This window comes from Ochlerotatus camptorhynchus, unplaced genomic scaffold (genome assembly GCF_037179485.1).
Source record: "Ochlerotatus camptorhynchus isolate MF236.1 unplaced genomic scaffold, CSIRO-AGI_Acam_v1.1 ptg000137l, whole genome shotgun sequence".
Taxonomy (NCBI): Eukaryota; Metazoa; Arthropoda; class Insecta; order Diptera; family Culicidae; genus Ochlerotatus; species Ochlerotatus camptorhynchus.
The window spans coordinates 1,149,596-1,174,535 of record NW_027040627.1 but is presented as its reverse complement, the minus strand read 5'-3'; the positions used below and the strand labels follow the sequence as shown (position 1 = coordinate 1,174,535).

The window sequence follows — 24,940 nt, the reverse complement described above, 5'->3', positions numbered from 1 at the left end:
TTGCTTCAATATGCCTGTCCGACTTATGTACTCCTGCAGCGTCGATTTTATGTCCCAGGAACTCCACAGCAGGAGCCCTGAACACGCACTTTGAACGATTTAGGCGAAGTCCATTAGTTCACAGCCGCTCCAACGTTTTCTCTAGCACATCCAACATCTCCTCGAAGCTTGCCGCATGTATCAAAATGTCGTCGTAAAAATTCACAACATTCGAAAGTCCTTGTAGAACCGTTTCCATTCGCCGTTGCCAAATTGCAGGAATATTGGCAGCACCATATACAGCTCGTGTGGGTCGAATCAATCCGTGTGTAGGTGTATTCAGCGTTAGAGCATGACCAAAATCATCGTCAACCGTCAAATGGGAATACGCATCGGTTATATCGAGATGACAGAAAACCGCCGCACCTTTCATTTTGTGAAAAAGATAGTTTGCACGGGGAATTGGATGCTCATCAATTATCATTCGGGCATTCAAAGTTGGCTTGTAGTTACCTGTAATCCGAATCGTTCCATTCTTCTTGGCGACGACGTGAGTAGTAGATGCCCATTCAGATGATTCCACACGCTTGTAAAGACCGGATGAAATTTTCTTGTCTATTTCTCTGGCGTACGCATCTCGTAAAGCGAATGGAATTTCCCGTGCCTTTGAGAAGACTGGAGATGCTCCTGGTTTCAGATGTAGAGTAGCCGGAGGGCCAGCCAGCTTGCCAGCAGTCTCGCCGAATACACCATCGAAACGTGAGATGAGATGCGACAGCCGTTGCTGCTGTTGCTTGGTGATTACTGGTTCCGCTGCGGTAAGTGTGTTCACTTGCTCATCCGTGCCAAACAACTGCACAAAGTCAATGTCGTATGCAAATTGCGCAATCCATTCTCTACCGAAGAGTGAATCGAAATCTCCGTCTACGACGTACAAGTCTAGACGCCGGGAGGTCCTACCCAACGTAACATTCACTGGCAAGCGGCCGATGCAGTGGATTCTATGCCGCGTGTAACTGGCAAACTGTCTTTCCGATTTGTGCAGGCGAAAACTAACTTTGATCTTGCGAAGCGTACACAGGCTCACGATTGCACACGGCGCCCCTGTGTCTAATTCCATCTTCACAGCCTTTCCATCAATCTGAACTTCTAGCATCTTCCTGTCCAGAGGTTCAACTGACGAGATGACATCAACTTTCTGCAAAGCCTCCGTGTGATCGGCGTAATCGGATCCCTCATCCGATAATGGAGACAGTTCTTCCTTGACTTGAGCCGTCTTCGATCTACATACCTTCGACAAATGTCCCTTTCTGTTGCAAGCAAAACAAACCGCATCCCGGAATTTGCAGTATTTTCGCTCATGGCGGCCTCCACAGCCATGGCATGTTGGAGCACGATCCTGGTTGCTCGAGCCTTGACGAAAGCTTCCTTTCTTTACACCCGTTGACACATAACCCAACTTGTTTGTTGTTATTGTCGTTCCGGCCGGATCCGTTGTCACTTCTACAGATGTCTTGTGTGTAGCTTCCATTGTGTGCGCAACCTTGTAGTCAAACGTCTCCGGGTTTTTCGCAATAATTTCATCGCACATTCCGCGAGATTCCAAGCCAAAGAGTAACTGTTCGATGAGCATACGGTCCAAAAAATCTCCGTATTCGCAATGAGCAGCAGTCTGTCGTAGTCGCAAAGCAAAACTCGCAATACTCTCTTCCGGCTCCTGGCGCAGTTGGCGAAATTTAATGCTTTCAGCATACTTATTTTTCGGCCGGTTGAAGTGTTCCACCAATGTTGTTTTTATCGCAGCGTATGTCAAATCCTCCGGTTGCCTTGGGCTGACGAGAAATTTGAGTGCGTTGTTCAGTTCAATTCCCATATGAACGCGAGCATATGCGGCATGGTCCGCCTCCCGGATTCTGCTGAGGTTGAGCGCCCAGTCGAAACGCTTGAAATAGTCCTCCACTGATGAACCGTCCGATGTCTTGAATTCTCCGATTGCGAAAGCTGCTGGTTTTGAGTCTCCTTCTTGTGCTGCATTGGCACCGCCGGCTGCTGCTGCTGAAACTTCCTGAACTGCTGCTTTTAGCGCATTGGTGAAAACAGTAGTAAGGCTCTGTAGCACCTCCGCTGGAATGGACATTTTATCCAACTTCTGACACCACTTTCAAATATTGAATAATGGTAATGCTAACGTTTATTACTGATTAGGAAAATTACGTTTATTCGATAAAAGCACATGTTTTAAACTGAAGGGTAAAGAGAGGTACATATGTCAAAAACACTCAGTGCTGCCAGTCTGTTCAGGTGCGGAAGCCAGTGTGTACAGAAACGTTGATTTGTGTATGAAAACATAACAACCTCAGACTATAATAACAGATTTGAAAATTGCTGCTAGATTTTAGACATAAAACACATAATTTGTTATGTAAAAATGTCCACCGAATCGATTGGAGCTGGAATTGGATAGTGTAGACTTCGGGATAGTGTAGAAATCGTTTCGGATGATTTTATCAGTTTTATCATCCAACAACACATAACGGTTCAAATAACAGAAGCCATAAGTGACAAAAGCACTCAGAACAATCACAGCATTCAATTAGTCATGCGGGCAGCCTTGGTGGATCCGTCCATCCGCCTTGGAAACGGTTAATCAGTTTTTGTCCTCAAAATATTCTCGAATTCAATCAGAAGCCGATTTTTATTATGGTTTAATTTCATTCAATTTGTATCATCATTAAATTGTATTATTCTGTGCTGTCCGTCGTCATCGCCGGCGTCGTCGTTGGCGTCCCACATTGCATTGGAGTTGACTTTTTTTTTTCTCTTCTCTTACTCTGGTTGACGGATGGAACGCGGCATTTATTGGAATTGACATTCATTGAAATGTTGTTACATCCAATGCCACAGAATTTTGACTGGCACACGCGCCAATTTTTCCATAATTGTGTGTGTGTGTGTCTGTCCCTTTTTGTTATACTTTATTTTTAATATTATTTGCCGTCCATGGCGCTGCAGCCATCAAGCGTCGGTTGTGTCGTCGATGACGTGATTTTTATGAAAATGTCATTAAACCCTTTCTTCTGCAATTGGGCATGTGCTCCTGCGGTGATCGGCTCTGAGAGGGGTTAAAAATTACCGGAAAATCAATTTTTCACCAACTCCCCGATTTCGAGGCACACCTACACGACCATGAAGCATTAAAGTAAAATTTGTTCATGCCTTTTTTGGCCAGCAGCCCTCTTGCTAAAATGTCCGCTGATGGCTAATTCAGAGTGCCCTTCCCCCGGAAAGCAATCAAAGGCGGAAAAAAGAGCTTCACAGCCGAGAGACAACCGCGGAGAAAGCAGCTGTCAAAAATAGTTGTGAGTGAGTGCGGGTGTGTGGATTTTGCCGGTCGCTTTTTTACATGCTTCCTGTCGAATATTTAAAATTTTCAAACATTCAAATGCGATTTTAAGTCATCAATTGGTTGGTGCTGGTGAAAAAGCGAGGGGTGGGAAAAAAATGGAAGCGCATCGGAGAACACGCCACACACGTACCTACACGGTTTGGAACGCGACGACGGGATGGCGGAAACCGACGACGTAAAAACGCGGAGAATATTTTCATAACAGTGAACACACGTGCCTCCAGGGAAGCCGAGCAGGACGAGGTAAAAATCGCGCCAATGTACAATCGTCTGCTGCTCATCCCCTTCCCGGGGTAGGACCCATCCATTCCCTTCTTCCACTGCGCGCCATCAGCCGGCAGCGTTCGATTTCCGATGGGTTACGGGTGGTGGAATCGAGGCATGGAAGGAACTGACAACCTCACTGAAATATGCGGGAAATGCCTTTGATGGTTGGTTGGTTCGGTTCGGTTCGGTTCGACGGTAGTGTTGTAGGTACCAACAACAGCAGTCAACCCTTTGGGCCGGGTGGCCTCGATTTTGGCCTCGCTTTCACCTGCAAATGTAACTACACCAAAAAAAAAAAATTGAAACATGGGCCGTAAGAGTGAAACGAGCATGATTCGATGGTGCAATTGATAGGAGTCATCTTGATTTGTTTTCAAGTGTCTGTAGTGACACATTCGCATGGTTTTGGGGAGACGTGATCTCGACTCAGGGGTTCATTTAAAAAAAAGGAAAACATATACAGAGTTTTTTTCAGTTGAATGGAGCTATTCATTATTAGAAGTTTCCTACAAGTCCATGATTGTTAAGCCATTGCAATCATCAATGCATTGATTTTTTTTATAATGCGTTTATTTTTCCAGGCTCATTTGCCGTAGCTTTGCGGAGCCGATATTCATCGTTTGGGTTACAAAAGAAATGCGAGTCTAACGAGTAGTGATTGGACATGAGCCGTATAAAGGAAATGTGACGTATAAAGTCACGGCTCATGTCCAATCCTTTGAACCACGGCTTGTTCGATACCTGTGGGAGAATAGAATGTAACCATCTTCCCAGATCACTCTCATTCCATTTTTGTTGCCAGTTGGTGAGGACGTGCTGACGGGTAATTGAGAAAAATTTCGCAAAGGCGATTTGTCGATCAAAAATATCGCCTTCCATAGCGCCCACCTTAGCTAGCGAGTCCGCTTTCTCGTTACCCGGAATAGAGCTATGAGATGGGACCCAGACTAAAGTGATGGTAAAGAAACACTTAGATAAAGTACTCAATTTAGCTCGGATTTCGGTCAGGAGTGCTTCATCGGCCTCATTGATCGAATAGCCTCCAACGAGCTAAGGCTATCAGTAAAAATAAAATAGTGATCAGATGATAGCGAGGCAATTTGCTCTACTGCATAGAATATGGCTGCTAGTTCCGCAACGTATACGGAACAGGGTTTTTGCAGTTGATATGAGGCGCTTTGAAATTCGTTGAATACTCCAAATCCAGTGGAAGCGTTTATGGTTGACCCATCTGTGGAAAAAGTCTTATTGTTACTGACATGGTGGTACTTGTTTGCAAAAATTAAGGGAACAACCATCGACCGATGGTGATCTGGTACTCCACGGATTTCTTGCAACATGGTCAGATCAAAATTTACAGAGGAACTATAAAAGTCTTGGAGGCAAACACGAGAGGAATTGAATGAAGAAGGGCCAATCTCCAGCGTCATGTACTCGTAATAGAGACTCATGAATCTTGTTTGAGGATTTCTGTCCAGCAGCTTCTCAAAGTTTTCTATTACCAATGGGTTCATTACTTCACAACGGATAAGAAACCGGAAGGACAGTTCCGCGAAACGATCTGTCAGTGGGAGAACACCCGCGAATACTTCTAGGCTCATCGTATGCGTCGAGTGCATACAGCCAAGCGCGATTTGGAGGCAACGGTATTGGACCCGTTGCAGCTTCACGATGTGTGTTTTTGCCGTGGATTGAAAGCAGAAGCTACCGTACTCTAGGACCGACAACCTGATCAGATCTTCCGGGTGTTTCACATACGCAATATGTTTTCCCCACGTGCTTTTGGAATCGAACCAGACACCTAAATACTTGAAAGATGTACTTTGAGTGATTGGTTTACCCATTAGCTGAAGCTGTAACTGTGCAGGATGATGCTTCCTAGAAAAAACAACCAACTCAGTTTTCTCCGGAGAGAATTCGATACCCAGCTTCATAGCCCAAGTAGACAAATTGACTAAGGTATCTTGCAATGGTCCTTGCAGGTCCGGTGCACTCGACCCTATAACAGACACAACGCCGTCATCTGCAAGCTGCCTTAGCGAGCAATTGTCATCAAGACAACCATCAATGTCTTTTACATAAAAATTATAAAGAATGGGGCTTAAACATGAGCCCTGGGGGGGACCCATGTAACTAATTCGTGAAGTTGTCGTGTTTCCATGAGAGAAACTCATATATTTCTCAGACAACAAGTTGCTCAAATAGTTGTTCATAATTGGTGAAAGCCCACTATCGTGGAGTTTATCTGAAAGGACATCGATACAAACAGAATCAAAAGCCCCCTTAATGTCCAAGAAAACTGAACCCATTTGCTGTTTTTGCGCATAGGCCAGTTGAATATCAGTTGAAAGCAACGCAAGACAGTCGCTCGTTCCTTTGCCTCTCCGAAATCCAAATTGCGTATCTGAAAGTAAACCATTCGACTCGACCCATTTGTCTAGACGAAAAAGAATCATTTTCTCCAACAATTTCCGTTTACAGGACAGCATCGCGATGGGACGGTACGAGTTATAATCCGACGCGGGTTTACCGGGTTTTCGAATGGCGATAACCCTTACTTGCCTCCAGTCATCCGGAACAATGTTGTGCTCCAGAAATTGATTGAATAAGTTCAACAAGCGTCTCTTCGCGACGTCTGGGAGTGGAACTTGATTCTATCCATTCCTGGAGCTGAGTTGTTACATGAGAGAAGAGCAAGTGAGAATTCCACCATCGAAACTGGGGAATCTATTTCGTTACTACACGACGGACGATCACAAACGTTGGTTTGAACCGACACCGAATCCGGGCAAACTTTCCGTGCGAAGCTGAATATCCAACTGTCTGAGTACTCCTTGTCTTCGTTAACCGGTGATGACGTGTTTCGTATTCTCCTGCCGACATTCCAGAGTGTTCTCATGGAAGTCTCTCGCGACAAACCATCGACGAATTGACGTCAGTAACCGCGTTTTTTGGCTTTAGTCAAGCCCTTAAAGGTTTTCTCGAGGTCGGTGTACCGCTCGAAATCCCCGACCTTACCGTGTTTGCGGAAGCGTTTAAACGCGGCGGACTTCTCGCTGTTCGCGTCGGTGCAATCCTTATCCCACCACGGGGTGGGAGGTCGCTTGCGAACGGAAACACCCGGAACACGTTTCGTCTGTGCTCGTCCAGTGGAGGAAGTATTTCAACCGATTGACTGGCATCGCGAATTGTCGCCAGTCAATGTTTTTCGTAAGATCGTACGCGATGTCGACCGAGCGAGTAGAAGATGAACCATTGGTAATAGATCAATGCGTTGATGATTGTTCCAGATTTATTCATATACTTATTCTTCTTACTTCTTTTATTTAACATCGGTTTCTGCTTCGTAATCGAGTGCCAATCACCGACGGGCTTCGATTGCCATCCCTCATCGAATCGACGGCAATCTAATTTCAGAGAGGTGGATTCCACACTTGGGTAGATTTCGAACCCATTAACACATGGGCCGAGACCACCGCACTTTTCCAATCTTCCGAAGGAAGACGTGATCTGAAATGTTGACGTCTCAGAAATATCTCAACGACCTCGGCTAGTATTAAGCCCAGACACACTGGGGTGAGAAAGCAGTCACGCTCATCACTTCACCACCGCTGGCGTGCCGTCAACCTCCACACACTTAGTTTTGTTTTTTCTAGCTCGGCAATTTTTTGCCGAGATTTGCACATTTCGTTGAACGCTCACTTGTTCCATGTTGGAGTGTGAGACAGCAGTCTCTGTGAATGTGTGGCTCTGTAAAGTTTATTCAATTGAGTCTGTACTAATATATTTATTACAAAAGACAAAGAATACATGTAGGCACAATTGAACCCATCGGACTGCCTCTAACCCCTGGTAGCCCCGATGCTATCAAAACTACCTCCGACTCCGCATCGGTGGCAATAACATTGATTACCTGCTACCCAATCATGATGTTTATCACTTCCACCAAACGTTCTTATCCCATCCTGATTCTCCTGCTACTCGCCAACTAACCGACCAACCACCATTGGCCGTAAACAATTGCTTAATTGGTGATAATCACCATGCTTTCCAAGTGAAAAACTGCTACCGAGCAGCAAAATCAACCTCACACCCCCCCTCCCTCATCGGAAACCTTGAACTGCACGAGCTACCACCATCTTACTACTTATACATAGCCTTCGCACTTTGCACTTCTAGTCTAATAATCTCCTAATAACTGCGATAGTGAAAAGCGAAGAAGTTGAAGATAATTTTGCTTGCTTGCTTGCTCGCTTGTCTGTGTAACAAATTTCATTTCATAATTTACCTTCACTCTTACCCCACCCCTTTGCGCTTCTTAGCATCTCACGACAAGCAGCGTGGGGCTTGCTATTCTACCTGACTTCTTCTACAGGGAAGCCCGCCCGGTGGTTATGGTTCGTTTGAGGAGGGAATTTTTCCACCATCCGCTTCACCACGCCCAAGTTGGGTGAAAGTTTCAAGTATTTTTCGCGAAGCTGGACGCATTCACTCGATGCAAACGTTCGCTGGTTGCAGCACGGGGAGAAAATAACAAATTTAGCATCGTGGCGCGTGATTATGGTACCTTCAACGCAGCTTCGAGATGGGGGGGGGGGGGCTCTGAAAGTTTTCCAAACATGTGTCATTCCTAATATTTGCCACAATTTATTTCTGGCGCGCACTTTCAGCGAGGTCCTTCAGTCTCCGCGAAGCGCGATGAGGTGAAGATAAATGTTATTACTGGTTGAATGGGTGCCTTTCAATTAAAGTGAATGGGATATTTTTCAACTCCGGTTCGGGGAGATTTTTCTGTTATTGCGTTGAAGGTTTGTTTGACTTATAAATGAAGTATTCTGTTGATTTGTTCACTGATTAAGTAAGAAGCGATAAGCACCACGAAACATTAAAAAGGTCTGCTTAACCGATTCGATACCACGGGTCAGATGTTAAAAATCACCGTTAAGAGGGAATCGTATCATTCCGTGTCGTGCGCATCTACGAGTCGGGGACAGGTTTAGAGCTCTAGTCGCAATTCTCAAGTTTGTACCAGTAAACTTCACCCGCGTGGGGTCTATCATCGCAACTTTGCACCGGTACGAAATGGGTACTAAGGCGACTATAGTGCCGATTTCGGAAGCTCGCCACCGATGTGATTACAACGTGTGGGAGTTCAGCTTTATTTGGATCATCATCATCACTTTCATCTGATCATCGTCATCCCAATCATCAGCAGTAGCCAATTTCACAGCAGCAGAAGAAGTAGCTACCACCAGATAGCAATACAATAGTCTATAAGTACCTACTTATACAATAAGTTGTGTATGCCTTGCCTCACTATAATTGTAAAATTTTGCCTCAAACACACTTAGAAATAACTAATTTTACACGTGACGGAATCAGCCTTTGACATAAAAGATGAGACGTAAACAAACATGTCATGTAATATTAAGTGCTCTGAGACTGAAAAGTTTGTTGCTCGACGAAAAGTACGTTTGAATGAGCTATATTTCGGGTCTGTTATGACTCAAATTTAAGTCAAAATTGACGCTCGTATATGCCACTCTCAGAGCACCTAAATTTACATGATTTTTCTAAGTGTGTAGCTCTGTCTTTCTCGACATATAGGGGAGTTACGACTATAATGAGCAACGTTGCAACAAGTACGCTGGTGAAAAAAAAATCAACTAAACTGACCACCATACAATAAGTCTTATAAACCTGATCAACTTTGTCAAAAACAGCGCTCATCTATCTAGTTGAGCTTTCAAGTTAAAGCAAGTAATTATAAGTTCTATCGTATACTCACTCGCCGGACCTGGTGTGTGAATTTAGAACTGAGATGTCTGTCGTGACCGGGTCGAGGTTTCCAGTCTCAGCAACGGCTAGACGAATGAAGGATGCAGCTCCCACGGCTGCGGCTGTTCCTTCTGCTGGTCCGTCTTCTCCAGAAGAAATGCCGGCAATGAGACTTTTTGGCTTTAAATGATCTTTATTTCTTGTATTGTGTGATTTACATTTATGAATTATCAAGTGACACAGATGTGTCTTTTCAACTTTAGTTCATTTGAAAATTTTAATTATTATTTAAAGTTCCTAGTCCTATCAGGCCTGTTTTATAGAATGACTACCTTGATGGGATTGGGTTGTTTTAAATTGGAAAAAGGAGACAACTACAACTACAAGTAACCTAAAACTATTAAATACACCTAACCTTCTATATAAAAATTGCTTATCACAGCATGTTCTGATGTGTTGCATTTCTGCACAAACCTAGTATTAATGCCATAAATTTTAAAATCTAATTGTTGAACGGAGGTCAGAAATTCTTGTGCCTAAGGGAAGATCAAGGACCATCCTCAGTACTCTATTCTGAGCGACCTGAATGTTGTTCCTATGAGTTTGTGCATATGATTCCCACACCGGAACTGCGTAGGGGACCGCTCGCTACACCAGCTCCAAATTCCCGGAGGGCTGTACAAGATTCTGGAAAGCTACTTCCAGAATCGTGTATTGACGTACGACACATAAGATGGCGAAAAAAGCGTAAGAGTCACCGCAGGAGTGCCACAAGGCTTCATCCTGGGCCAGGTGTTATGGAACGTCATGTACGATAGATTGTTGAGGATAAGATTCCCGGTAGGCGTGAAAATTGTAGGTTTTGCCGAGGAATGGATGAGATCCAGGAAACTGGAGCTTGCCCATCACAAGACGGAAGTGGTCGTAGTCATCAATCGCATGTCAGTACAGCATGCGACGTTGACAGTCGGCGGAAACACAATTTGGTCTGTGCGCTCTCTGTAACTCTTGGGGGTTATGCTCGATGATAAGCTCAGCTTCGGCTGCCACGTCGAGTACGCCTGTAAGAGAGCGTCTATGGCTGTGGGGGCATTATCCCGCATGATGGCAAACAGCTCGGCAGTGAATGCCAGTAAACGCAGGCTCCTCGCTGGGGTCGTAGTATCTATCCTCAGATACGGCGGCCCTGCGTGGGCTGCGGTACTGGATATTGACTGCCACAGGCGGAAATTAGAGAGCACACACAGGCTAATGCGCTTGAGGGTGGCCAGTGCATACTGCACTATCTCGAGAGAGGCCGTCTGTGTCATAGCAGGGATGATGCACTCAGCCTTATCATCAAGGAGGACGTGGTGTGCTATGGCGCGAGGACCGTTGCGAGTTGTGTCGACCGCGAGATGGCAATCGGAGTGGGAAAACTCCACAAAGGGGAGGTGGACTTACCGCTTGATACCTTCCGTATCAAGCTGGGTCAACAGGCGCCACGAAGAAGTAAACTTCCACCTGACACAGTTCCTGTCAGGCCATGGCTGCTTTAGGAGCTACTTGCATAGGTTCGGACATGTAAGTACTCCCATCTGCCCCACGTGTGCTGGCGTCGAGGAGACCGCCGAACACGTTGTGTTCGCCTGTCCACGTTTCGAGCCAGTATCGAGCGCTATGCTAGCGATATGCGGAGCGGATACCAGTCCGGATAACATCGTTCCTAGGATGTGTGGTACCATCGAGAACTGGAGCGCGGTGGTGACTGCGGTCACCCACATAGTTTCGGAATTACAACGACAGTGGCGTGCCGAGCAGCAGTTGCCCGACTAGATCGATAGAGTATTGCTATAGCCATAGCGCTACAGCGGCCCCTCCCACGAAGTAATGCCTTTGGGCGGTTCCGGGGAGGTCAAGGGCCAAGCGCACAGGGTAAGGTTTAGTGGGTCGGGAGTGAAATTCTCCCATCCCCATACCCTAAGTTCCTTCTCAGGTGTCTGTGAGCAGATTCCCCCCTGTATATATATAAAAAAAAAGACTCCTAATCAAGGCGGAACACTTGACTATGGTTTTCTCTACACGCAAGCGGAATAGGAGCTTTTCGTCAAACAACAACCCGAGATAGGTTACTTCGGCGGACCACTCAACCCTTGTGCCATCCATGATTGCAGTACAAGAGGGAGCCTGTTTTAGTTTGGGCGATTGCCGATGGAGGAACATGATTGTTTGTGTTTGGCATTGTTTTTGATTTTCCACGTGGTGGCATAATCAGCAAAGGCGTTGGCATCGTTGGAGCTTGTTTGTAATGTTCTCGAACAATTTGCTCAGCACCGAAAGGAGGCTGATCGGTCTGTAGCTTGAAGTTAACGTTGGGTCCTTCCCGGGTTTGTGGATAGGTATGATTTTCGCTATCTTCCAGATGCTCGGAAAGTAGTGCAGTTCCAAGCATCTGTTGAAGACAGCGGTCAGCAGAGAGTGAACCTGCATGCTGAGGTTTTTCAACACTAGGCTGAATATTCCGTCGAACCCGGGGGCCGTCATGTTTTTGGTGCATTTCAGCGCTGAGCAAATCTGTTCCACTGAGATCCTATCCTCCGGAGCGATAGCACAAGGGGAACAATCAAGGTTGAGTACGCATTGCGCAACCTTATCTTCGATCGAACTTTGGATGTTGGAGCCATGCAAGTGCGATTTGGCAATATGCTCACCAATCGCATTTGCTTTTTCCTGAGGGGTGATAATGAGCCGATCGTCATCATTTTCATCTTTGAGTGGTGGAATGCGTTTGGGGTGCGTCTTTAGGACCTTGGCAACCTTCCAGAATGGTCTGGAGTGGTCGTTTAGATTTTGGACGAGCCGCCTGGAACTTTCGTTCCGGAGTGAGACCATTATGGCAGTAATCGCCTTGTTCAGATCGGCCATTTCACGTTTCCTCGCTAGATCTCCGATTCTTTGAAACTGACGTTTACGAATATTTCTCAGGCGAATTAAGAGTCTGGTGTGCAAATCAATAGCAATAAACTTACCCATAACTCGTACGACGTACGCCTCGTCAGCCACGGTTATGGCTTGGTGAAGCCTCTCCAACGCTCGGTCGATGTCCTCCACGGTGTCAATCGATGGCCCAAACTGGGCCTAGTTTAAGCGATGGTAGTCCTTGCGCAGGCTTAAACCAGGGGCCGCATTGCAGCCCAGTTCAGCCACCACTGGTTGGTGGTCGGAGCTGAGTCCGTTTAAGGCTACCGGCTTGGACTAGCCGGCATTTGTCAGAAACAGGTCTAACGTCGATGGGTTTCCCACCGGTGAGATGATTGTTGGCTCGTCCGAGAACCAAACGGAGTACAGCCCATGCGGCGAGTTGTCGAACAGCAGACCACCGTTCTGGCTCTGTTGGTAGTTCCGCCAGGCCTCATGGCGAGCATTTAGATCTCCTTCAAGAACGAGGGCAGTAGACGGTGATGAACTGGACGTATCCAGTCGACGACTCCATTTATCCCTTTCCTGACGATGACCGCAACACCACCCCTCTCCTAGAGCTGGTACGATCAAGCCGAATGTTGTTATGGTCCGGCAACCAGCAACTGTCACCTGACTTGAGGTGGGTCTCGGTGAGGAGGCCCACGTCGATGGTATGCTTGCGGAAGAAATTCTCAAGCTTGATGGTTTTTGTTCTTAAGGAGCAAGCGTTCCAGGTGACGATAGTTGTTTAGACGGCATACTGGATGATGAACTTACCGAGTACTTGGATCTGCTCGGGCTTATTGTGGCACTTACGAAAAGCATCGATCATGTTGACGAAAACTTCCATCAGTTCATCCGCTGAGAACAGATTGGTTGATGGTGGATGTCTGTTTTCGGATGCGCTTGAAATCCTCGTGTTTAGGGTACTGCTTATCGGATCCTTGGTGAGCACCACCACAGTTGGCGCATTGGGATGCCAAAGCTTCATTCGCAGCGTGGCTTAATGTTGCAGTTGCTAGTGTCGTGTCCAAAGTTCAGATACCGTTGGCACTGAGTTACATCGCGATTGCCGCCATCGGTTCCCAGTGGACGATGATGGAATTGATGAAGCGGATAGCTTTCTGCGCGTTGAGCGTCACCTTATACCAGGAAAAGGCAATCCGGATATGCCTTCACTTTCTCGTCTCTCCTCGTCATCCTATAGATGGCACTTGTGGCCAGCTTGTACCGGTTTCTGATTTCAGCTTCGACAATCACTTATGTGCTTTTCTTTTAGTTCGTGTTTAAACAAAAAAGTACTTATCTTTATTGATTGACTGCATATCTGCTGTGTCAGAAAACTGCATCCGTTCTACTGTCATCGCTGCTGCCGTCGTCGTCGGCTTTTGTTGATACTTAGGCTCTGCTGCGTCGGGAGTACAACGTCCGTTCATGAATCGATGATGTTGTGTTGCCAGGTTGAAGTCGTCGTAGATGCCCGGCGCTCGTTTGCTGCGTAGATACCCGGTCGTCCACTGTTGCATCAGAAATGCTATGTCTGTAGATCTGCTGCGTTAGGAATAGAGCATAACTAAACTTCAGGTCGAAGTTCGGTAGGCCCCTGATGACAACCTTGAACGGGGTGTGGGTGAAGAATTCCTCAGGTGGGTGACGACCAAGCCATACTCTGCCCAGCTTGAATTTGGCTTTAACGCCCAGCGACGTCAGATCCGCGATGAGCTCGTTAAGATGTGCATTTTTCATTACCAACGGAGGTAGCTTCACTTTTGCCGCGCTGATGTCGGCAGCATCACCGAAATCTCCGATATCGCAGACGTTCGTCGCAGTGACATTGTCGCGACCAATCGTGCCATCGGACTGACCCCGATTCTTCTTCCTCTTCTTGCTACGCTTTTCTGCCACAGCTGGCTGGTTATTCCCATCGATGGGAAGAACAGCAGTTTGGTGTTTATACTCTGAGCTTCCTTCACCGGGCTCGCGAGTGATGCTTCCCCATTACGGGGCACACACACACACACAAACACCGCAAAAGAGAGAACGCGAACACTATCACAACGAGCTTTCCGAACAACTCGAGAGCACGAGCTAAAACCGAACTAAACTGCTTAACGGTCAAGCAGAGAATGAGTCAGTTCCGCTGCACTGCATCCAGAGATGCCAGATTTTTTTCTATGCAATTCCGTAGACTTATTCAAATCTACGAATTTCTACGGCGTTTTTTAGTCGCAGATGATATTTTTTTAGTTCTAAGGTGTTATTTTACGTTAAATGATAAATCGATCAAATAACTTTTGAAAAACTACTAGGGACAGCCCTCTGGGGTTGTACGTAATGGCACACTGGGCCAGAAATGTAATCTAGCGGAGCAAAATTAATAACTCTGAAACGAAGCCTTTGCGCGACTTGGTGTCTTCGGTAAAGTTTCTCATCATAACAAGGAACATCTATTGACATAAACAAATAGTTCAAAACTCTTCTACAAAGATGACGCCACAATCTAACTTCTTTCGCTGACGTTTTGGAGACTTGATGTCTTGGGCAAAGTTGTTTGCCTTGACAAAATAAACAACTCTTTTGAAGACGTAACATTTCCACAGCCTACTGGTTCTGAGTTATATGGAGTTAAAGAAAAAAAAAATGTCGATAATATGGTTTTTTCTTTGTTTTGTTTTGGTTTTTTTTGCTGAAAACCAAATAATGTTATATTTTTCTCTTATGCAAATGCATTAAATAAATAACTTTTGCGAAGAAACATACTGGTTAAAAGGGCGAACACGAAATTATTGCGACACGGAAAATGTCATGCCAATTTTCTTATAATGTTTAGAATCAAACCAAAATTTTAGGGTAGTTTTATACATATATTTACTTCAAAAATCAAAAGAAAAGTTAATCGGTGGAGCCTTGAGTTTAAAATTGAACGCATTTTCGCTTGATGCCCTCCATCAAAGTCTTTACAGTGTCATCCGGTACCAGTTTCTCAGTTTTTTTTTTCCATTTTCTTAACATGTCCTTCTCGTCTTTGACTGTCTTCTTGCTCTTCCGAAGTTCCCGCTTCATTATTGCCCAGAACTGCTCCACCGGGCGCAGCTCCGGACAGTTTGGCAGATTCATGTCCTTTGGAACAAAATGGACAGAATTGGCCTCATACCACTCCAGGACACTTTTAGAATAGTGGCATGATGCCAAATCTGGCCAAAATAGCGGAGCTTCGTCGTGCTGCTGCAAGAACGGCAAAAGGCGCTTCTCGAGGCACTCAGATTTGTAGATCTCGCCATTTACTGTGCCCTTTGTCACGAAAGGCTCACTCCTCAGTGCGCAAGAGCAGATGGCCTGCCAAATGAGATATTTGGAGGCGAACTTCGACATTTTCTTCTTCTTAAATTTGTCGTCCACATCGAACTTGCTCTTGCCGGTGAAAAACTCCAACCCCGGAATTTGCTTAAAATCGGCTTTTATATACGTTTCGTCGTCATTCGCCATATTTTGTCAGCATCTTCTCGTAAAGCTTCCGTGCCCGAGTTTTAGCCGTCGATTGTTGCAGCTCATCGCGGTTTGGGAAGTTCTGTACCTTGTATGTATGTAGTCCAGCTCTCTTCTTTGCATTCTAGACGTAGCTCTGCGACATGCCGATCTTTTTAGCCAAATCACGGCTTGAGACGTTGGGATTTGCTTTAATCATCCGCTTCACCTTTCCCTCCGTCTTTTTGTTCTCCGGTCCCGGTTTTCTTCCAGCTCCTTTGCCGTGGTCCAACGTCAACCGCTCCTGGAACCGCTTCAGCACTCTGGAGACGGTTGAATGGTGAATGTTCAACATTTTTCCCAACTGCCGGTGCGACAGGTCAGGAAATTCCAGGTGTTTGGAAAGAATTTGTTCTCTCAACTCGCGTTGGTTCACCTCCATTTTCGTTGAATCGAATAACACGACTTCGAGTTTGACAGCATGTACACAATACACATCAATGAGAAAGTGTGCAAAATTTGGTTGATTTTTACCCAATGGTAAAAAAGTTATGCCCTGTTGAATGTGTCGCAATAATTTCGTGTTCGCCCTTTAAGCTTAAAATTTTAAAGATATTGTTGAAAAACCGGAAAACAACATTTTTTTTAATTTTAATATCTCCCAAAGCGCAAAAAATCGCAACCTGACATTTTCAGCAAAAATTTAGCAATACTCGGAAACAAAATATCAAAATTTGACAGAGGTATATTTCGGAGTTTTTGGGATTTCATCATTTTGGAGCATGTATGTATAATTTCTATAACTTTCTTTAATGCATTGATATGGCATTTTGAAGACTTGACTTCTTCAGCAAAGTTGTTTAGCTTGATAAAATACTTTGACTATATGTTTTTAGTATTACTTCTACGTGAAGTCAACGATTTACATAGTTGAAGATGCTAATTTCAAATAACAGACTGTAGTGGTAATTTTTATACGATAGATGGAGTAGATGAAAGCATAGAGTTGATAGTTCCGTTAGAGTACGGCAGTGTGAAGATTGTATATAGATATTAGAATAGCAAGCTAGGACAACTTTTAAGGAAGGTACAAATTGGTTTTTTCATCTCTCTTTACCAAACTCCTCCCCAAACCGATTTGTACCTTCCTTAAAAGTTGTCCTAGCTTGCTATTCTAATATCTATATACAATCTTCACACTGCCGTACTCTAACGGAACTATCAACTCTATGCTTTCATCTACTCCATCTATCGTATAAAAATTACCACTACAGTCTGTTATTTGAAATTAGCATCTTCAACTATTGATAAAATAAACAACTCTTCTGAAGAAATCAAAACTCCACAGCCTACTGTTTTCGAGTTATTCGAGGGAAGTAAAGCCCCGGTTCATGTTGATGGGTCGATAGGTAGGATCCTCCAGGTGTGAGAGCTGGTAGCATTGGTGCTCAGCACAGAAAACATGATCGACGGAAAACAAATCAAGGGGAAAAAAAAGCAGGAGTATCCGGCGCCGATGGTGCGAAAAAACACTAGGTTTTCAAAGCACCAACTTTTTAAGGTTTCTGTTAGTTCTGCGCTCGATTTTATCATTTAATAGATCGTCCTAGGGAAAGGATTTCTTGGGTAAAGTTCCAGTGAAAAACGCCAACCTGTAAGCACATAAACCATAAACCATTCGTAAATATCTTAACTCTTAATATTCTCTCCTGGACCAGATTCCATTCCTACTACTCCACAAAATAAACCATTCCTCAGTTGTTGAAGGTCAAGACGTGCACCGGTCGTTGATAGGGGGAAACTTGGAATTACCAAAAAAATCATAGACTTCCCAAAAGTCGTGCAAAGGCAAGCTAAAGCTAGCACAAGTAGCTGCTTGCTAGCCAATCGAGATACAAAAAAAACCAAACCAAACAAATGGGAAAACTTCATCTAAAACAAAAATAGAGGAAAAATACACCACGCTAAACTCCTTGAATGAACTTTGAATAGAGCAGCAAGCACGTCTTGCCACCGCCACGCCGTTCCGTTTCTTCGTTCCTTGTAAAAGTGTGTCCGCTGGAAAAACACATTTTCACATATCACTTCCCGGCCACCACCCGGAATAGAAAGCACACGTATGACTTACATACTGTGGGATGGGATGGGATGGGAACGGGAAGAAGTTTGGTGGCGCGAAGGGAGTTTTGCTTTCTCCATTCTGCTCGGTTTTCATGGAAGCAAAACTTTTGTTTCAGAGTATTTTTCATTGTGGTTTAGTTTTTTATTCCTTTCACACAGTATCTCCCCCGTCACCACACTCTACCCCCATCCGACTTGGACCCAAGCTCAGCTAAACAGCCTGAAAGATCGGCATACGTCCATGCATGCGTTTTGTTTCGTTGCTGTTGCTTTTTTGTTTACCTTTTACAACATCGGGGGGAGAAATGCTGCAACGGAGGGCGAAGTTCTTTTTCGAGCATTTGCCATTTTTACAGAAATCACGACTTTCGCCCAGTCTGCTTCTAACTCCGGAGCGCTCAAAGGGAAGACAAATAAATGCCATTTTGTTTATTTGAAGTGATTTTTACAAAACAGTTTTTTTTTTCTTCTACAGATGCGTTCGGAGATTGCTCAAGTAGGTGTATTGCTTTTCGAATCGGACCGAGCTAATGGAGGAGGAAAGTTTTCTGCGCTGCTGATGTACGTTTATTGTGACACTTTGACATATGGTGTAGTGACAGTACAAGTACAAGTGGCGCCATCGGGCTTCGGTTGCGATTAGTGTTCGACACTGATAGCGGATGGGAACATTCGTTTGGGTAGTTGTCTGTGTCGTATGGAGGTTGTTTTCTAAATGTTTCGTTGAATTGATAAATCATGGCGACAAAGAAACTGTTTGCAGCATAGTTGGTATCATGTATTTTTTCATGTAGCAAGGCTCTCGGACGGATTGTTCGGGCATTAGCATACAGAATAATTTTGACCCGTAACTCAGGAACATCAAATTCTGCGAGCAAGACTTTAGCAACGAAGACGGTCTGCGATACGTTTCGTGACTCAGCAAGAGTATCCCAACCCAGCAAACGACAGCGGTCAGTATACGGTGGTGAATTCAGCGGGTCACTCCAAGGAAGATAGCGCAGGACGTATCTGAAAAATTTGCGTGGAAAAGCGTTGAATCGTGCACTCCTTACTGCTTGGTAGGGATTCCATACAACACACGCTTTGCAAGCAGAACGTCGTGCACAACTCTATCAAACGCAGCTTTAAGATCAGTGTGGATGGCATCCACTTGAAGTTTCTTGCATACATTTTCCATACAGAACAACGCAACGCTCGGACCTGGTGAATATGATGATTTGGTTTTACTTATCACAGAGAGAACCATTTGTACATCTACGGCAAAAACATCCATACGACGTCCGTTGGTACATCACGGACGGCTCGCTCAATTTCTACTTGCGATGGTGAGTCATTCGAGAAGATGCTCAAGACGTGCCTAGCAAATAGGCTGTATTTGAAAACATTTTTGACGGCAGACCAGTTTCCTTCCTCTTCGTATTCACAAACGACCAAAATCCCTTGGGGTGGCTTTGCAGATTATGTTGAGTACGAATTACATACCTCTTGTAAAGAAGCTTGTTGTAGTGGCGATAATCATTGCTGGAAATTGCAAAATTTACTTTTTTTACGGAACATGAGTGAGAGCGCGAAGAGCTCTAGCTCGCACTCGTTTCAGGTTGCTGTATCGATATCAAGGTCATTCAACACGTTCCAGTCGATCCGGGACAAGGAACGCCCCAGCAAACGGAAATCGGTCTTCCAAAAATTAGGCCGAGTGGCAGTCAAGGTTTCAACAAAACGAATTTGAGATCCATTCGCGATAAATATATCCAAATCACGGTGGAAATTGTCAAGGTGAACGATGACGTCAGGCGCTTCAGCGACGACACAGCCCAGAAGAGTCCAGAATCTTTCACTTACAAAAACCAAGCCAAGAAATAGAGACTGGAAATTGGGAACAAGGTTTATCTAACTCAGTCCATGAAAAGCAGTGCCGTCTACAAGTAAGCGGCTTGTAGGGTGCCCAGATAAGCACAGCCAAGGACGATGCAAATTTTGCATCATCCAGATGAAGCTGCATTGTGCTGCAGTCATTTCGACGTTCAGGGGGATATACACCGCTCCAATGAGGATGTTCCGCGAAGTGAGGCTGACCTTAACCCAAACTGCTTTAATTGTAGTAAACCTTTCGTCGACGATCACGCGTTGGAAACAGCGATGAGGACACCACCACCGAATGCTGTTGAGTGAATTACGGTCTAATCTGAAGACAGTAAAAGAGTCGCCAAACAATTGCACTGAATTCATCCTCCCATCCAGCTACGTTTTCTTGAATACATAAACGTCATAATCCCCGTGAAGTGCAGCTAGATAAACAACGTTCAATTTAGTCATGAGTCCCCTGCTTTTCTAAAAGTAAACTTGTAAACCGCTAGAGGGTTCGGTGCGAACCATGTCAATGGAAACTTGTCCAGGATCCGAGCGGGAGAACGGTGAACTATCAGGCAGCGAAAGATCACCTGGTGTAGAAAGGCTGGAAGTGGTGGCCATAGCCGAAAGCGAAGATGAACTGAAACCAAGCGGTGGATCAACAGTTGAATTCACTTGGACGAGTTCATACTTATCGTAAACGAGTAGTTGGAAGACCCCTTCACCAGACCCGCACACAGGGCCGAGACGGCTGCAGGTCGCTGGCAGGAACGGCTTGACTATGGTGGGGGTTTCGGGGGCTTCCATGATGACAACGGCAGTGCGTCCCAGTAATTGATTGCCTTCGGCAGGACTAGATCAGAGGATCTGGATGCTTCCGGTGAATTTTCTGTGGACTGTTAATGTCATTTTCTGACCACAATTGTCGAGAAGCAGACATATACGATGGCACTCTGGAAACCAAGAATTTTTCAGGCAAAGAAGTTGTTGCTTGCTGATTGTACTTGCCTACGGTTGGAAGACCCCCTCTCCTAACTCAAACCGCAGGGCTGGGACGGCAGTTGAACGCTGCACTATGGGGCATTATACAACCAGGCGGTCAAAAATATTTCTATCATTTTTTTCACAATTTCTGCTATTATTCTTGCTTTGTTTCATCAATATAAGGTGTGCGTTATCTCTTTTCAACATTTTCACGACCAACTTTTGAAAAGGACCTAACTTTTGATTAATTAAAATTTAATTTTTACGATTTTATAACAGTTACAGTTTCAAGCTTGTTTTCAGAGAATAAAATCTATTGAACAAAGACAACCTACCATGGTTTTATTGGGGGGAGCACCGTAAAAAATAAAATAAAAACCATTTTTTAAAAATATGTTTATTTTTTTTCAACAAATCTTCTGTAAAAAAAAAATACAAAAGGTCATGATACAATAATCAAAATCAAATATGTTTCAACGAATTTCTTTTTATTTATCTGTTACAATATCATCATGAACAAATTCTTCTTCAATTTCATCGACTGCTTTCATAAGTTCCTCCAAGGCATTGAAGTTATTAGTATCGACTACTGAATCACTTATTGAATTTTCAAATATCATGAAACTTTTCACGATGTCGGGATAATCCAGGGATACTTTTTTCTGTCGTCTTTTTGCCATCCAAATGGAACTGATCAGTGGGTCCGATTCAATAATGGCACGAATAAAGACATCATGTAAATTTTCTACTCTTGATCGTTTTCTTGCATGATGGGTTCGATATTTTTTTCAATTGTTTATGTTGACTTTCTGCTGCCTCTTCCGCTAATGAACCAAGTGGTGCTGGTGAATGTATGATTATTTCTCCGGCATGAGCGTGAACGTTATGCACGGTTGCAGGAATTTTGTACCAATTATACAATTTAAGATAGAGCCTATATGTTTTCTTGCAATATGCATCAAATTTTTCCGGGTTTATTGGCTCTTGGCAGTTAATAGCAATTAATATATTCCGGAATCTGAAAATTAACTCTTCATCAATGTTCAGCACGGAGTTTAAAAGCTTGGGATTTCCAAATGCTCTTCGACAAACGTTTCCTGTAGTACTGGTACCTGCTCCACCCGATCGTGGTTGATCTACTCTTACTCCAAATTTTTCGTAAAGCTGTGTCGTCACATGTTTTTTCTTTGTTCATATAGTTCTTTGAACGGTTTCGTTACCTTCCATTTTTTGATATCCATTCTTTATGCAATATGCAAAAGGCATTCGAAAATTTTTATCCAAGCATGAAGTGGAGATATGCCGTAATGCAAGGCTTCTTCGTTTGATATAAATCCTTCCTCGAATTTCTCTGCATCATTCACTATATTTGGTGTTGCCCCACATATTGGACAATTCTGCATCGACGAATTTCCAGTGATATAAGTTAATACTTTTCCGTCTATCATACTGAGGACAAAATCAAAATCAACAAGTATAAACTTGTCGTTTGAGAGTTCAATTTTCACTGGCGTTAGTTCACTCATTTTTTTTCTACATCCTGTTTTGTAGCCAGAATGACTTCTTTACTCTCTTTAATGAATTCAAGGATGAATGGCCTACAAAATCGAATACTTTGAGGCATGGGATTAAACCACATAATTTCATAAATACATCTGAATCGTCCTGACATCCTTTTGGTAGCACTTGATGATATTGCGAATATCCAGTTGATCCGTCCATACCCCAGCTACATAGAAGAACCAGTTCCGTAGAAACTAGATCGTTGCTATCCATATACTCGTTGAGCTCTGCATCAATTATTTGGACGATTCGTTTCACTGTATTTTCCATCAGCACCTGGTGTTTCACTCTTATTTTCAATGCACTTTCTTCGATGAATTCAATAGGAGGGGCGCATATTTTTTTCACTGCTCCGATCACAAAGTAAGGTGGAAATCTTGAAGGTGATTCACTATGTATTACTTCGTATTGAAATCTACTCAATCCAGCCTCGATAAGTACACTAAAAGCCTCTTCTGGTTACATCATTCCTCGTTGATCAGTTAGTTGAGCCAGCATGGTTTTAAAGCTTTTTTGGTTTTTTAAAATATGCCCAATAACTGTAACTAAATTAAAATCCTTTCGATTATAAGCGGTCCGTCTTGCAAATAACAAAGCTTTCTCGATGGTATCGAATTTTGGATCAACTGCTTCTTTATCGATGACGCGACGTTTTCCTCTTTCACTCAAATCCAAGAAATGTTTTGAAGGTCAAAATCTCCCATAAAACCGAAAATTTTCAAATCGCTTATATTTCCAATGGGGCAGGTTGGGGCAGGCAAACTCTTCAGTACTTGTTAGAGTACACTCAAAACTTCATCCAGAGCTGAGAATTAGCCTGGGAATGTGCGAGACTCGAAAGTTTGTGATCAATAAAGTTAAATTTTCATTAATTTTCAATTATTTTTTTTCTATTTTTCTCCATCAAATTTCCAAATGGATTTAATTTTCGGAAAGCTTATTAAATTACCTTTCCAACGATGTATAATGATGTGGTAGTTATATGATAAATAGTGGATGAAATTTTATTTGAGTGGTAGTGTATTTTTGCGGCAAAATTTATACTTTTCTTACTCTTTTTTGACTTCGACATCCGCTATCTCAGAAACTAAAACTGCTAGAAGCTTGAAACTTTCAGATTCTCTTAGTTGAAATGTTTACTATCGACCAAAAATAACGAAATAAGGATTAGTGAAAGTCGATTTTTTGATTTTTGACCGCCTGATATCTGCGGTGATAGGATCCAGGGCATTCACAAGGCTAATGGCAAGTGTGCGTCTGAGTGTCGAGTTGAATAAAGCAGGTTGTGCTTTTATCGGAAATTATCGGCTGTAAGCATAATACATTTCACGAAGTGGAAGTTGTTGTTCGAAATATCGACGAACTTGCCTGAGATAGGGTTTTGGAAGACCCCTTCTTCACATCCAAACACAGGACAGGGACAGCTGGAGATCGCTGGTAGGAATAACACAACTGTGATGGACGAATTATGGGTCTTCCATAACACAAATGGTAGGCGTGCGTCCCGGTGTCCAACTTGGGTCAATCACGAAGGAGTTCATTGTTGAAACTCGACTAGAAGTGATAATCGTTTCAGGGACTGAATTGTTCAGAAAGCGATCATACTTGCCTGCGGTTGGATTTTGGAAGACCCTTTTTCCGGGCTCAAACACTGGACTGGGACGACTGAAGGTCGATGGCTGATGCAAAATTTAACTTTTTCACTCCACAGTGCTTAAATGGTTTCAAATCGGGTCCTGATTAGCCTCCCAAAATATTACAACTCATTTCGTTAGAAACAGACTTCGCACAAGCCATTTGAAGTTTACATGTAAATTACTATGGAAAATCTCAACTTTTTGTTCATTGCCTTCTAGTCTTTTTCCATATTGAGCTGCGAAACAGTTCGATAGCCATTCTTATAGACTGTGATGAGGGGATCGAGGGCTTACAAAATGTTAGTGGCAACTATTTTTATGCTCATACATATTGTTCTAAGCCTAAGCTGAATGAATTTAAGTGAACTAGTGTTTAAGATAATCAATGTCTACAAACATGATTGACGATAAATAAATAATTAAATCGAGTAACAAGCTAAATATTCATATTAAGAAGCTTTTGAAGTAAGACTAATCTAATTAACTTTTTATTTTTTTTCTCTTCAACAGGTATGTTCTCACTTGTACTGTTATTCTACTAAGTGTGAGCTTAATCACTGTTTTGCATCCATTAAAACAAATTAGTAAGTATTACCTATTGTAAACCTTTCCTAAAGTAAATAATTGTGAGCATTTTTCAACTGTTTCTTCTGCGGCTGTTTGACTTTACCTTAAATTATTTTTAATTGTTTGAAAAATCAGAAAACATAGAGAAGCAAAGCACACATGGTCAGTTGCTAAAGTTACGGTTATTCTTCATCCAAAGCCTTTTGAAGTATTCACAAACATTGCTTACGAATTCTTTAATTTTCTCTAAAATGTCTGGAACACTTGTTACAGCAATTTCGTAACATTCCAAAACCACGTGAACAGCAGTGTCCAGTAGAGTGATACAAAATTTGAAATTTTCGCTCCACAATACTTAAACGATTCCAAATCGGATCCT

The 24,940-nt window shown here is 43.6% G+C and overlaps 2 protein-coding genes across 5 annotated transcripts in view; one reads left to right on the top strand and one right to left on the bottom strand.

The window, feature by feature from the left end:
- Positions 1-24,940, top strand: part of LOC135700496 (sex determination protein fruitless-like) — a 790,809-nt gene that overhangs the window by 82,203 nt on the left and 683,666 nt on the right. The gene's annotated exons all lie outside the window — the stretch shown is intronic.
- LOC135700477 (uncharacterized protein K02A2.6-like) lies at positions 119-2,116 on the bottom strand. The gene has a single exon (XM_065220996.1). The coding sequence runs from the start codon at positions 2,114-2,116 to the stop codon at positions 119-121; it is 1,998 nt and encodes a 665-aa protein (XP_065077068.1).

Coding starts and splice junctions, on each gene's coding strand:
- LOC135700477 (XM_065220996.1), bottom strand. CDS start 2,116: ATGTCCATTCCAGCGGAGGTGCTACAGAGCCTTACTACTGTTTTCACC.